The 16,400-nt window shown below is 41.5% G+C and overlaps 1 protein-coding gene across 1 annotated transcript in view; it reads left to right on the forward strand.

Annotated features, from left to right (window-relative positions):
- Window positions 1-16,400, forward strand: part of vwde (von Willebrand factor D and EGF domains) — a 247,121-nt gene that overhangs the window by 57,626 nt on the left and 173,095 nt on the right. The window contains exons 2-3 of the mRNA XM_080216599.1: window positions 12,458-12,642; window positions 14,711-14,942. Coding sequence (XP_080072725.1) covers window positions 12,458-12,642; window positions 14,711-14,942 — 417 coding nt within the window. The remainder of the gene's footprint in view (window positions 1-12,457; window positions 12,643-14,710; window positions 14,943-16,400) is intronic.

Here is a 16,400-nt window from a genome sequence, read left to right on the forward strand (position 1 = left end):
AAGCCATCTAGCCCTTCGAGCCTGCCCCGCCATTCAGTAAGATCATGGCTGATCTGTCGTGTCTCAGTTCCACATTCCCGCCCTCTCCCCATAACCCTTAATCCCCTTGCCTATCAAAAACCTATCAAACCGCGTCTTAAATATATTTAGCGAAGCAGCCTCCACCACTTCGACGGGCAGAGAATTCCAGAGATTCACCACCCTTTGAGTGAAGAAGTTCCTCCTCAACTCTGCTCTAAACCGCCCCCCCTTTATCTTGAGGCTGTGCCCTCTAGTCCTACTGTCCTTTCTGAGCGGGAAGAGCCTCTCCACCTCTATCCTATCCATCCCATTCATCATCTTATAGGTCTCAGTGAGATCTCCCCTCATTCTTCTAAACTCTAACGAGTACACGCCTAGTTTATTCAGCCTCTCCTCATAGTTCAACCCCCTCAACTCTGGTATCAGCCTAGTAAACCTCCTCTGCACTCCCTCCAAGGACAAAATATCCTTGCGTAAGTACGGCGCCCAAAACTGCACACAGTACTCCAGCTGCGGCCTCACCAGTGCCCTATAGAGCTGCAGCAAGACCTCCCTACTTTTATATTCAATCCCCCTCGCTATGAAGGCCAGCATCCCATTCGCCTTCGTGACCACCTGCTACACCTGCAGGCTGGGTTTTTGCGACTCATGCACAAGGACCCCGAGGTCCCTCTGCACTGTCGCATGCTGCAGTTTTTCGCCATGTAAGTAATAGTCCTTCCTACCATTATTCCTACCAAAGTGGACAACTTCACATTTGCCAACATTAAATTCCATTTGCCAGTTCCTGGCCCATTCGCCCAGCCTATCTAGATCCTTCTGCAGACTCTCCACGCCCTCCGCACAATTTGCCGTTCCACCAATCTTGGTGTCATCAGCAAATTTCGACACCATACACTCGGTTCCCTCCTCCAGATCATCTATATAAATGGTAAATAGCTGAGGCCCCAGCACCGACCCCTGGGGCACTCCACTAGTCACCAACCGCCAATCCGAATAGCACCCATTGACCCCCACTCTCTGCCTCCTATTTGACAGCCAATCCCCTATCCGCGCTAACACCTTACCCCCAACTCCATGCCCCCTGACCTTCTGTAATAACCTCTTGTGAGGCACCTTGTCGAACGCCTTCTGAAAATCAAGAAACACCACATCCACCGGCTCTCCTCTATCCACCGCCCTAGACACACCCTCATAGAACTCCAATAAATTCGTCAGACACGACTTCCCCTTAACGAAACCGTGCTGCGTCTGCTCTATCAAACAATTCTCCTCAAGATGCCTCGCTATTTTCTCCTTGATCACGGATTCTAACATTTTACCTACAACAGACGTTAAACTAACCGGCCTATAATTCCCTGTCTTTTGCCTGCCACCCTTCTTAAACAACGGCGTAACATTAGCCGTTTTCCAATCTACCGGCAGTTCCCCGGAATCCAGCGACGTTTGGAAAATAATCACCAAGGCATCCACTATCACCTCCGCCATTTCTTTCAGAACCCTTGGATGCATTCCATCCGGTCCTGGGGACTTGTCCACAATCAGTCCCTCCAGTCTTTCGAGCACTGCCTCTCTAGTAACAATAATGTCATTCAGGCCCTCCACCCCTACCATCTTTCCATCGCTAACACCCGGCAAATTATTCACGTCCTCCTCCGTGAAGACTGAAACAAAAAAGTTATTCAAGGCCTCAGCCATTTCCCCATCCCCTACCACTAAGTCCCCCCTTTCATCCTCTAAGGGTCCAACATTCACCCTAGCCAGCCTCCTCCTTTTTATATATTTATAAAAACTCTTACTATCCTTTTTTATATTAAGCGCTAGCCCAGCTTCATAGTTTATCCTACCCTTCTTTCTCAATTTCTTTGTCATTCTTTGTTGACATTTAAACCTCTCCCAATCCTCTTCTCGCCCACTACTCTTAGCTACTCTAAACGCATCCGCTTTTAATTTAACACTTTTCTTTACCTCCTTCGTTATCCACGGCTGATTATCTCTCCTCCTACGATCTTTTTTAACCATCGGAATAAATTTCTGCTGAGCACCAAGAAAGATCTCCTTAAAGATCCTCCACTGTTCCTCAGCAGACCTACCTTCCAATGCGCTCCCCCAATCAACATTCGCCAATTCCTCTCTCATCCTACCGTACTCCCCTCTGTTCAAACAAAGGATGCATGTCCGGGAACCCACTTTCTCCTCCTCCATCTGCATCAGAAACTCCACCATACAATGATCTCTCTTCCCAAGAGGACCCCTCACCACAAGGTCCCTAATTCTACCCGCCTCATTACATAACACCAGATCCAAGATAGCTCGCTCCCTCGTCGGCTCCAACACACACTGTTCAAGGAAACTATCCCGGCAGCATTCCAAGAACTCGTCCTCAAGCCCACCGCGTCCAACATGGGTCGACCAATCAATATGTAGATTGAAATCCCCCATAATTATCGCCATTCCATTCCTGCACGCCGCATTTATCTGCACGTTAACAGCCCGCCCCACCTCCAGATCATTATTTGGGGGCCTACAAAAGACACCCACCAGCGTCTTCCTCCCTTTGCTGTTCCTAATCTCCACCCACAACGATTCCACTTTCTGCTCTTTGGCTCCTATATCATCCCTTACTACCACCCTGATGCTGTCCTTAATCAGCAGAGCTACGCACCCCCTGCCTTTTTCTTCCTGCCTATCCTTCCTAAACACTTGATACCCCTGTACATTCAGCTCCCAGTCCCTGTCACCTTGCAGCCACGTCTCTGTAATGGCCACCAGATCATATCCATTTGTGCTGATCTGCGCCACCAGCTCATGCACTTTATTCCGAATGCTTCGTGCATTTAGATTAAGTGCCTTCATCCCAGCCTTCACCTGTACCCTACTTGCCAGAAAGCCACCAACCATACTCACGCCCCCTACTCCTTTTATTATTGGGACATCCTTGGCCTCTTCCCTTACCTGTACCCTCTCCTTTACTTTAGACCCCGTAATTTCACCTACCCTCGCATCCTCCTCCCCCCCCCCAATTAGTTTAAAGCCCTATCTACCGTCCTATCTACACGATTCGCCAGGACTCTGGTCCCAGCACGGTTCAGACCAACCCCATCCCACCTGAACAGGTCCCACCTACCCCAATACTGGTGCCAATGCCCCATAAATTCAAACCCATTCCTCCCACACCAATCCCTGAGCCACCCATTCACTTCCTTAGTCTTATCAACCCTACGCCCATCTGCACATGGTTCAGGCAGTAGTCCAGAGATAACCACCTTGTCGGTTCTACTTTTTAATTCCATCCCCAGCTTTTCATACTCCCTCCCCAGATCCTCAGTTCGCATTTTGCCTACGTCGTTGGCACCCACATGTACTACAACGACCGGATTCTCACCCTCCCACTCCAGGTTCCTCTGCAGCCCAGGTGCGACATCCTGGACCCGAGCACCAGGCAGACAACACACCCTTCTGTGCACTTTGTCATTGTGACAAAGGACAGTGTCAATGCCCTTAACCACACTATCCCCAATTACTACTACATTCCTTTTCACCTTCTCTTTGCCTAAGTCCTGTGTCTGCATCTCAGCACATTGTTGGGGGGTATCAGTGACTCCCCCAATTACTGGACTAAATAGTGGGCAGGAACGTTTTTAATTTTGTGTTTGGCTTTCACATAGTTCCAGAATGATTTACTGCCCCCACTTTCTACAATCGTACGTTCAAACTTCAGCACCATTTATCACACTAAAGATTTGAGATTGTTAGCAGATCTATTACAAGTAGTACAGTTTTCTTCTATTGCTCGTGCTCTTAAGTCAACTCGGCTAACTACTGCTGTTTCTTTGCTTCAAATACTTATTCTATTGCCCGGGGTATTTTAATTTGTAATGTCATTATTTACGTCGGAACATTTTTTCCTAAGAGCCACATGAATCACTGAAGAATATTGTGGCCAGTTAGAATAAATTGCATCACACAAGAGAACTGCAGCCTGATCTTTCTCTTGCAAAAGTTCCTGAAAATAATCCCAATTACCATTCACATAGTAAATTTTGAAAATGTAACACTTTTTTGCCTTAACTCCAAGTTAACATCAGTCAATACAGTGTTGTGATTTGAGTCTCCAAATGGTTCAAGGATTTCAATCAAAACAAGAAGAGCCAGATCAAAAATGAAAAACAGATCTAATGCAGCAGAGTTGTTTGATTGACATGCTATGTAAATCCACCATCAAGAATTGCATCCATAAGATCATCATATTGTGGTCTCCACTAAAAGGCATCCCAGTCAATAGCAGGTAGATTAAAATTACCCGCAACTATTGCAGAATCTGTTTTCTGATCACTCAAATAAATTCTGCAATGGAATATCACTTCCTTGCATTGAATTAAGCAATCAGTAAACTGCTCTTATTGTTCATAGGATCATACTGTGTAGGAGAGACCTACGGAGGCCGAACTGACACATTAGAAACACCTGAACTCACACCTAAACCCATCTGTTAGCACTTAGTCCATAGCCCTCAATGTTATGACATGCCATGTGCTCATCAAGGTACTTTTGGGAGAGTCTCTGCCACTCTCTCAGGCAGCGCATTCCAGACTGTCACCATCCTCTGGGTAGTTTTTGCTCCCAACCCGCCAAACTTCCTGCCCCTCATCTTGAACTTGCGTCCCCTCATTACTCTTGAACTAAGGGGCACAGCTGCTCCTTATCCACTCTATCCATGTCCCTCATAATCTTGCACCCCTTGATCAGATCACACCTCAGTCTTCTCTGCTCCAATGAAAACAACCCAAGCCTATCCAACCTCTTAATAACTTAAATGTTCCACCCCAAACAGCATCCTGTGAATTTCCTCTGCCCCCTCCAGTGCAATCACATCCCTCCCATATGCTTTTTTCACCACCCTACTAACATGCCCTTCTGCCTTCAGAGATATGTGGACAAACATTGCCAAGGTCCTTTTGCTCCACAGAACTTGCTAGTATCCTACTATTCACTGAATAATCATAATACTATTAGGAAGAGTAATAGTCGTCCAAATTTAATCTTCACATCAAATAAGACAGAGGTAAAATCCCTCCTTAAAACTTATCTTTTTGACCAAGCTTCTGACCATCCGATCTAATAACCCCTTAAGTAGGAGGAATTAAGTTGGTGTTATGTTTTTTCTAATGTTCCATTGAATTGCCTTAGGATGTTTTAATACATTGAAGAAGCAACATAAACGTGAGTTCTTGTTACTGTTGCTCCATACTGCCTACTCCCATCATTGGGTCAAAGGATTTGGCCAAGAATTCCTTCAAATTATCTGTGAAACAGATCACCATCCCAGAACAATGACAGCAGCCTGCCTACCTACCTTGTTCCAAAGCATGTGCATCATCTAGTCTGAAATGTATATTGAATTAATCTGCCAAAGAACTAACAGTAACCTAATTTAGCCCTATTTTTAGTTTCACTAGCAAACAAAAACCCAATAAGTAATCCATCATGGACAAAGTACTTCAGTTTTCTCACACAAAAAGTATCCACTCAAGCAGAAAACCAGAGCACACAATTAGATATTATGATGCTCATGATTTGAAAGGTGTCATGAAGCCAATATTTTAATATATGTTTCTTCCTTGTTTGTACAGGAGTCTCTGAAGAGCTGGCTGCAACTCCTAACGCCTCAAAGAAGCCAAAATCTTACAGCACTCATTTTGTATTCCATTTCTTGCGAGTACACGTACATGTATCTCTGGAGATTTGGATAGGCAGTTTGAAAAGGGAGCACAGATGAAGCACTAAGAATGTGTGAACAGTAACTTATGTTGGTGGCAGGGTGGGGTGGGGGCGGGGGGAAGGGTTGGTGTAGGTAGTAGAAATAGATATCTTTCCTTACTTGCAGCACTCTAAGAATTGGATGTCATTGGACCGACATATGAAAGAGTATTTGCCTTACCCATTGGTATTTGAGTCTATCTAGAGCATCCTGCTAGATTTAGGGGCAGTTGCAGAGGAACTCAAAAAACCTCGAAAATACAATTGTGTGCTTTGCACAGCAGTTACTTACCACTGTTGTAATGGTATCTCTGATAGATGTCTTGCTGCTTGTTAAGGAGGGCAATTGGAAATCCAAATCTTTCAGCTTTTAGTATTCCCAGGGCAGAATTTGTCATGAAAAAAATACTTCCACAAGCAAGGATTCTTTTGTGTACCGATTGGGAAGGAGGCGAGTTGGAGATGAGATGAGAGTAGTGAGGAGGTTGGGAAAGTGTGTAAAATTGTAACAAAAGAAATGGAAGAAAAATTGAAATGCATTGGAAACACAATAAAGAAGGTGGTCTAAACTGTGTACTGTGAACACAGTCTTTGAGGCCATGATAGTATCTTCAGCAAGCTATTTTTAAAACAAGGACCTATAAGCCAGAAAATTCACCATTGGCCATTCATTATTCTCATCACAAAACAGAGAAGGATTATGAAATTTGTGGCAACATTTAGTTCCTGATGTACTCTTCCATCCAGAATGTGATCCTGTGTATTATCCAATGAGCTATATGTGAGAGTGGACATTCACCCAGCAGGTGTAGTCCTTTCAGGCTATATTTTGTAATTTAACTTGGGGTTTTAGATGCGAGTTGCATATCTGATGACTCTTCCTTGCAGATGTAAAATAGTTGAAATAGATGTTTCACAATCACCTTAACCTTGGCTCTAAGGATTCTATATGTTTTGAGCACGAACATTTCTTACAGAGGTCAAGAGGCTTTATTCTCTGTCTGTTGAATTAGTAAGCCAGGATAGTTATACAAAACTGTGCGTGGGTGGTTTTACTTTGCATGCAGCAAATATTGTAATGCTGTTCACAGAAAACTTTTTCTTTTCCATCTGTTTCTACATTGAATAATTCCTCCATAAAAGGTTTAAGAGGAATTTGAAGATTTCTGACACCATGCATTCCTTTCCCAGGATTTTCAAATTATCTCTTTACATTACATTATATGTTTTTATATGCAATAATTTATTATTTGTTGGATTGCTTGAAGAAATCAATATAAAAACCCATTTGAGATTAAAAATAAGTCCAGAAATGCGTATAGTAAAATACTATTTTTCAATCTTTACTAATTTTGTGAATAAGTTTTCATATTGCTTGTTTGCACTGCAGTGTGTTAATGGAATTGCAGCAGGCTTTGTAGCCTACTTCCATTAGTTTCTTTCATCTCACATTAAATATTAAAAACCCTCATGTCAGATCCCATGAGCTACTCCATAATTCACATAGATTACTTTTGAACTGGTACCATGATAAGCCAGCGTGCCTGATAGTTTGCACATATTTACCATGCTGTAATACGAATTAATTATCAAAGCAATGGAATTCTGCTCCAAACGGTATCTTGGAAAATGTAGTGAAACTAGAATATACATATTATTTCCATTATCATGTTCCATGAGAGTCACATGTTCATTATTAGCTTAAAAGACTTTTATGAGCCTCTAAATATAATTGACAGCCAAATAGATAATCAGATTATCCACAGTGATTGAATTTTATTTTAAAACCATATATTGTGATATAAGCACTGCATATTTTAAATTGAATCTTATATGAGCTGTATTGTATTGGTTCAGCAAATAACCGACAAACCCTTAAGAGGATTTCTGCAAATAAAACCTGTCACAAGAACCAGCTGTAACAAAATTATATAAATAACGTAGAACAGTATTAATACACAACTTAAAATATGTTGTACAAAAGCAATGAAGAAATAAAGGCCAACAGGTATTACACTGAAAATGCAAGATGAAGTTTTGCATTATTTGTGGTGTGCATGATTTTATTACAATATTAGTGAATCCCCCATGGCAAAATGCTGATGGTGAGCCTAAGGGTACACTACTCAACATTAGAACATAACAGCTGTAACCTCTGAGCTCCAGGACATTATAACAGGGAGCACCTCAAAGATCTGCTAGGGACCCTGGAACTCTACCCCTATTCCCCTCCACCCCATTCCCCAAAGTTCCCAGATAGGGTTTGCACAACAATTGTTTGGGAAGGGAAAATGTCCCTTGGACAATTGCTCTGATTGCAAACCATCCAAAAATCTGATTTAAATTGCAAACTTTGGATGATTCCAGCTGTGTTACATCAGTGGATGCCCAGATAAAGCTAGAAGGATTGCAACCACTTCTAACCCTGTGTTACTTTTGTACAGACTCACACTGACCTCCCCGTAGGATTTCCACTATCCTCCAACTGAACCCCTAGGGGACTTCCACAATCCCCTTACTCTCCACCCAGGACACCACACCTCCCCTCCCCTCCCCCCTCCCGAAATGCAGGATGACCCAACCCACAGGATTCCACTCCCCCATCCCTCCCCAAGGATTTTTCCTCTGGGATTTCTACCCTTCTCCCAAACCTGAATCAGGTCTGCGCCTCTCCCAAGGCTCAACCCAGCCTGAAATCTCCTGGAGTTTGTCTTACCCTTGACTAAACTCCTCCCAGGACCAGATCCGAGTGCCCTTCTCACGTACGGATAGCGGAAGAGTTCCAAGTGGGAGGTAATTGTAACCTAACTGACCTGAACGGACTAATTTGTTTGCCTGTTTTACCCTCCATTCAGTTTTACTTGGCATTTTAGTTAATATTAATATCCTGTGGCAAACAAATCGTTAGGATACAGTACTGGTCATTTTGCTGCCATCATACTCATTGATGTCAATCAGTCTTTCTCACCAGAGACTTTGCACACACATAATGAGACTGGAACACTATTCATTACTTAGCTTATTGTCTGCAGGCCACCGTAGGCTCTGTTCCCCCACTTTGCCAACACTCTTGAGCGCATTAGGTGGCCTCTGAATTCATAAATCTTTCTGTTCTCTGTGAAGAGCAAACTACTGGGACATAAATGAAGCCTGCAGCTCACTGGCATTGTCATAATATGCCAAGTGAATCCACATCACTAGATTCAGATAATAGCCAATTTCTAGGTTACATAGTCCACAGGATTTTAGTGCCTACAAACTTATCTGAAACCTGAGCTTTGATTTGAAACTATTGGGAGAACCTTTTCTGAACTGTACTGCTAAGAAAGGATTCTGTACGTAATTTGTAGCAACTCTAAGTAGAGAAACCTTGCTCTTTCCTTTTAACCAAGCCTGTGATTCCCCCAAACTAGTTTTGATTTAAGGTGGTTGGAGAGGAATTTACTGATTTTTGTTTTCCCCCCAACCCTCTGCTGCTACCTTCCACCCTCACCCCTTTGGATTGCCAGCAGTTTTATCTTTCTTTGCCTGTGCCAGGAAATCACATGGCTTTGCATGGATAGAGACGTGCATTTTGTATGTATAAGACCTCACCTGAAACTTTGGAGAGGAATACTTTTTAACCTCTTGTCTTGCAGGAGTTGTCCATGCTTTGCTACTGTATAGGAGCATGCTGAGAACACAAGCTTGGTATACATGGAGCTTTGTAGTTTTGATTAGCTTGCTGTTGGCCTGCACTGAACTATTCAACTTTGACATGACTGTTGTGGCTTTGACAATCCTGGTTTTGATTTCAGCATCAAGGGATAGTGTTGCTGGTAATTATTGATCCAAGGAATGTGGAGCTGTTGATAACCTCTGCAGTGAAGTTATCAATGTTGATGGAAGGTGGATTCTACGTCCTGGCCATAACTTTGGTCTTCCTGGCAGTGATCATCAATTTGAATTCCTTGCAGGCCCAGGAGAACTAATCTGCAAACTGCTGCAAATGAAATTCAGTATGGGATGTCGGCGTGGTGTCATCAACAAACAGCAACTCATGAATTAGGACAATGCGCACTTTGGTCTTGGCTGAACAGTTTGCTGTCAGCTCTGGCATGCAGGTCAACATCCCTCATATGAGTAACTAAAAAAAGATTACGACCACTTCCAAAAAAAAGCAGCATGGAGAAAAATATACCAAAGAAAGCTGGTGCCAGGGCACAGTCCTCGTTTACATAAAAAGCAAGAAAATAACTAAGGAAACATTCGGGCCAATTAGAACTAAAAAGTTAACTTATGTATGGAGACACAGATGTAGGCATGGTTCTTAAATTCTCATAAAAGAGAAGTGCAAGGCAGACATTGTAGTTAAGAACGGGGAGTGTAAAATATTGATTGGGATAGAGGAAATATCAGTGTTTAGCACCTTTGAAAGTGAATAAATCTCGAAGGTGGATTCAATTTAACCTAAGCCATTATGTGCAACGAGGGAAGAATAGCAAAGTTCCAGTCCCCTCTGGGTAGAAGTGAGGTCAGATCCACATTCCCGCCCTCTCCCCATAACCCTTAATCCCCTCTCTTATCAAAAACCCATCAACCCGCGTCTTAAAAATATTTAGCGAGGTAGCCTGAATGGCGGGGCAGGCTCGAAGGGCTAGATGGCTTACTCCTGCTCCTATTTCTTATGTTCTTATGTTCTTATGTATCAAAGGGTTGGTGGACTGCCTATGTTGTACTGTTGGAGGAAGGGATTGCCTGAGTAGTTAGGTTAGTTGGCCTAAACTCGGTTGTGGGCAGACTATTTTAAAAATAAATTCTGAAAGGCACTATGAATCTTAATTTTAGAAAGGCATAGATTTATCAAGGACAATCATCATGGCTTTGTTAAGGGAAGGTCATGTCTGACTAACTTAATTAAATTTTTTGAGGAGGTAACAAGTAAGGTTGATGTGGTCTACCTGGATTTTCACAAGATTTTTGACAACACTTCCCATGGCAGACTAGTCAGACAATTACAAGCTAATAGAAGTGGCAAGTTAGATCCAGATCAGTGGCAAGAAGAAAAGAGAATGGTTGGCAAGTGTTTATGTCTTTGTAAAGCTGTTCCAGTGGCGTTCCTCAATACTCTGTCCCTTGCTTTTTATGGTATATGTCAATAACTTAAGTTTGCAGATGACATAAAAATTGCTTGCATGTTTAATATTGAGGAAGTAAGCTGTAGCTTGCAGGAAGATGTCAGTGAACTTTTCAATTGGGCAGAAGGTGAGAAATCAATCTGGAGAAGTGTGAGGTAATTTGGGGAAAGCAAACAAGATAAGGGAGTACACAATAAATTGTATAAAACTGAGTGCAGAGGAACAAAGCAACCTTGGAATGTCCACAGATTTCTAAATGGAGCAGGAAAGTAGATAAGATGATTAAGAAGGCATATGGAACATTTTATTGACCATGACATTAGATACAAGAGCAAGAAGGTAATGCTAGTAAGAAACAATAATAAGTCCACAGATGGAGTACTCCATATAGTTCTGGTTGTGGTATGAAAGAAAGAATGTAATCGCATTACAAACAGTGCAGAGGAGATTTATGAGGATATTGCCAAGAATGGAGGATTTTAGCTTTAAGAAAATATTGGATTAGCTGGGGTTCTTTCTGTGGAACAGTAAAGGTTAAAAAGACACTTAGGGTGAGATTCTCTGGCCCAATAGCCACGGGTTTCTCCACAGTGGGAGGTGGTGTGCCATTTGCTGGCAGCAGGATTCTCTGATCTCGCCGCTGTCAGAGGAATTTCCCATTGAAGCCAGCCCACACCACTGGAAAACCCATGAGTGGGGGTGCGCTGCTGGTGGGACCAGAGAACCCCGCTGCTAGCTAACAGCCAGAGAATCTCATTCTTAATTGAATTGTATAAAAGTGAGTGGCCTAGATAGATTGGATAGGAAGGACCTATTTTTGTTAGCAGAAAGTTCAGTGAACAAGATATGTAGATTTAAAGGAATTATTGGAAGGATTAGCGAGGAGTTGTTGATTAACTTCTACCAGAGGATGTTGGAGATCTGGAAGTCACTGCCTGAGTGGGTTATAGAGGGAAAAATCCTCAATGCTGTTCAAAATACTTCGATTTGCATTGGAGTGTCACAGCCTATAGGGCTATGAAGTAGGAGCTGGAAAGTGTAATGAGGCTGGATGGCCTTCTTCAACTGACATATACAATCAGTCGGATGGCTCACTCTTGCACAATAAATGTTTCTATACTTCTGTGTATCTAATTACTTTCAATCATTCAAAAATTTAAAATACAGAACTTCACCTGTTATTGAGCAGAACATACTTTGCACTGAAATTGAGTTTGAGGTTTGATATTGTTTTTTGAAATCCGATTGATTTGAATTTACATTGGAGAAATCAGTTGCAAGATTAAATATCAAATGGAGATATTTTGGTTCAGCAACAGAAACTATAACAGAAATGCACTGTTAGATTTAAGATATCAGGAGCTCCAAAGCCATTGTCCCAAATATGGGTCAATTGCAGCTAAGTGTTTCCTGGTGTATACATTTCCAAATGAATATGTTTACCCATGTGATTGGCAAATTATAACATTGATAAATTTAATTGTTGAATATATGAAATGTGGTAATTACTTAGATGATTACAACGAACCATGACTATTTCCTTTTCTGTTATCTAACAGCCCCTGAATGCTACCCTGGTGGCCACCAGCTCCTTCAGAACCCCTACAGAAGTGTGGACTTTGATTCACTCCGACTGCAACAGTCAGCAATTCAGGAATTAATATGTGATCATTCTTTAACACCAGGATGGTATCGCTTTCAGATCTTTGATAAACCAGCAGAAATGCCAACAAAATGTGTGGAGGTATACAGTGTTTCAAAATGATCATATCATACGACATGTCATGAACAACAGAGACATGTCCATTTTCACATAACAAAACTGTTCCATTGGATGGAAAGATGTATTGCACAACAACTCCAGTCCAGTAGTGCTAAGTTTATAAGATCATGATGAAAAGTATCTGAAATTAAAATAATTCTTGCTAAGTTCTGGCTCATAGTAAACTAGAAGGGCTCATTTTTGATGTAAGTTGAAAGTATGCATGCAGATACAGCAGGCATTAAAGAAGGCAAATGGTATGTTACCCTTCATTGTGAGAGGATTTGAGTAGAGGAATAGGGATGTGTAAAAATGTATAGGGTGTTGGTGAGGTCACATCTGGAATATTGTGTGTAGTTTTGGTTTCCTTATCTGAGTAAGAATGCTCTTGCTACAGAGAGTGTACAGCGAAGTTTACCAGGCCGATTCTTTGAATGGCAGGATAAGTCAGTTAGGATTATATTCATTGGAGTTTAGAAGAATGTGGGGTGGCGGGGGGGAACTGATAGAAAATTATAAAATTCTAACAGGATTAGATAGTTAGATTCAGAGAGAATGTTCTCGATGGTGGGGGAGAGCAGAACTAGAGGTCATAGTTTGAGGATAAGGGATAAACCTTTTAGGTGTGAGGTAAAGAGAAATTTCTTCACCCAGCAAATGATGAATCTGTGGAATTCACTACCACAGGAAATAACTGAGGTGAAAATGTTGTCTGATTTCAAGAAGGAATTAGATATAGCTCTTGGGACTAAAGGGATCAAGGGATATGGGGGAGGAAAGTGGCATCAGAGTATTGAATTTAATGATGAGCCATGGTCATGATGAATGGCAGAGCAAATTCAAAGGGCCACGTGGCCTAATCCTGTTTCTATTTTTTATAAATATTTCTCGTCACTCTGTTCTGAGTTAGTTAATTTCATTTAGTAAAGTTGCGCAGCATCCTGGAAGTGCTTTCAGTAACCATGGGCGCAGGAGAGAAGTGCTCACTTACTCCTAATTCTGATCTAGTAATCCCTTTTGAAAGTTAGTAGCTTTTTACAGACGTTTCAAAGAGACATGGAAGGTTTTATCTTTGGAGCAATACCCGAAATGAAAGACAACTTTCAGTTCTCCAAATTTGATGAAATTTGGAGATAATGATCGGGATTTTACTGCCTCGCTCAGGCGAGACCAGAAATTCCCACTTGAGGTCAACAGAGATTTCTGTTGTTGGACCTTCGCCTGAGCCAGTTCTGTGGTGGATGAGGTGGTAGAGTTCTGGCCAATTTTTTTTTTCCAGTCTTTCCAAAGTAACAATGTCTTACATTTCACTTAGCTAAACTGTAAGATTTCAACTTTGGGTAGCTTTTCAACAACAAAAAACTAAAACATATTTACATAGCACCCCTTCGGGCAAAAGCACATGCTAGCCAGCAGGTTGTTTTTACTTTAATATAGTTGCATTGTTTTATATACCAACTATTATGAATATTACTTGCAAGCAAGAAATTTATAACATTTTCATAATCCAAGTGGAATAATCTCATCAGACTTTAACATGTTCCACAGTCAGGAGGTTTGATCTGAAATTTAAATACTCACTTTTGAAGTTGTAAAGCATTGGCTTATTAAATGTTTACGTTTAGGAAAGCGTGTAACAGCTGAATCTGAGAGCACTTTTTCCTAGAGTATTTTCACTAAATATAATTTTATGAATTACGTAACTTAGTATGTTCCCTGCTGAATTGATAGTGTGAGATTGAACGAGTGCTGTGCAGTTTTTAGATGTATCCTTTAAAGGATGTTGGAAATAAAATGCACAAAACATCAAAAATGTATATAGCACCAATTTTTCGATCAAGAAATCACTGCAACGGCAAATGTTCATGAGTAAAATCTAACAGAAAAACAAATTAGTTTTCAGCTCTTAACAGCCTAAATGAAGCAGTTCCTAACTATGTTATATCGAAATTACAGCTCCATTTTATTTACAAAGCAGTTGAAACAATTGTGGTTAAATATAGTAGTTGTTTGTTGCTTTCCCTTTAATCTTTCATATTTCATTCCTTAGATGAACCACTGTGGTACTCAGGCCCCTGTCTGGCTGTCTTTGAGAGAGACTGAATCTCTGCCACAAGCTGGAGAAGTTAAGCATTTGACGGCCTGCGCAACATGGCAGTTTTTTTTCAGCACAACAAAGGACTGCTGTCTTTTCCGAATTCCAGTCAGTGTACGAAACTGTGGTGACTTTTTTCTGTACCTACTACAACCTACACAGGGATGCATGGGATATTGTGCAGAAGGTAGGTTTGGGTCACATAAAATTGTATCCCATTAATGTAAATAAGTGACCCCAGGAACATTTATTAATTAAAATTTCACAATGAAATACTACTAGAAATTTTCAATACAAAAATTTTTCTATTTATTGTAATTCAGTATTCCATTTAACACTGTTAAGTTGACATACTTCCTTAGGTTCTAGTGTTCTATAGATTGAGTGTATATTTGTGCAATGAGTTTTTTAATCTGTGCATTTTTGCGGTGAGTTGAGGTGATTCCTTGGTCAATTTGAGAAGGAGGATTTAGGCGTTGCTGGGCTATACATTTAGACTGTATAATCTCTGTGGGTAGTTCGGTCAGCATTGGGGTGCTAGGACATCTTTGTTCTGTAGGGAAATTACGACTTCTAACTCACCATAGCTAAGGTTCCCCTCTGAGTCACTCACCATCCTGACTAGGAAATAAGTCACCTGCCATTCCTTCACTGTCATTGGTTCAAAATCCCTGGAATTTCCCTGTCTAACAGTACTGTGGGTGAACCTATACCTTAGGGACTGCAGAGATTCAAGAAGGCAGCTCATCACCACCTTCTGTAGGGCAACTAGAATGGGCAATAAATGCTGGCCTAGACAGCAATGCCCACATCCCATAAATGAATTTTAAAAAGTAGTTTATTGAAATAACAGAAGTTGCACAAGCACTTATGATAGGAGACCAACTGTATTTTTGGCTATGGCCAATAAAATGCCCATTCTGAACTAAGAAGCAAACATAAACATTCTGGGAAAAGTACAGTGGAGATGAAATTGTTCTTGCCAGTAGTGCAAAATGGGCCCCTGGTCAATTGTCGGCCCATTATACATCCTTTCTGATTGCCTTTCTCATTTTGATTTCAAAATTGGCAGTTGTGTAAAATGCATTTGCACAACTGGTAAAGACTTGTTTTACCTTCGTTAAATCAAAAAATGATTCAAAGAAAAAGAGGTTAATTTTTAATGTGTGGAATACTGGAATCAGCATCAGAGCAGGGGACGATCTAATACCTGCTCAGGCAAGTAAGAGCTATCTAATAATAAATCTACCATCTGTGTAACACAGATGGATTGTTTCAGCCAAACATTTCAACTTCTACTGCAATTGAAGTTGAGACATCAGCTGTCAGATGCTGGTTTGGTCCATAGAGTTCTAATTAAGTTGGTCAACTTCCATGCTGGAAAAGATGGGCTTCAAGTTCTGTGCAAAACCCTGTGCCAAGTTCGCCAAATACTTCCATGTTCCTGGACTGGGACCTCCATCTTCTGGCAGACCCAATACACTAAGTGTCTCAGAGTCCATAGCTATCAACTTGTTTCTCTAGGCCACCTGTCAAAGTCTTCATGTTAGTCCTCTATAGCAGAACTCATTTGTGATGTCACCCTCCAGCTGCAGCCTACACATGCTAACTGTCTCACCATATACAGATTCCTTCTCAAAGCTGC

This window comes from Carcharhinus amblyrhynchos, chromosome 2, assembly GCF_965287045.1.
Source record: "Carcharhinus amblyrhynchos chromosome 2, sCarAmb.v2.hapA, whole genome shotgun sequence".
In the NCBI taxonomy this organism is placed as follows: domain Eukaryota; kingdom Metazoa; phylum Chordata; class Chondrichthyes; order Carcharhiniformes; family Carcharhinidae; genus Carcharhinus; species Carcharhinus amblyrhynchos.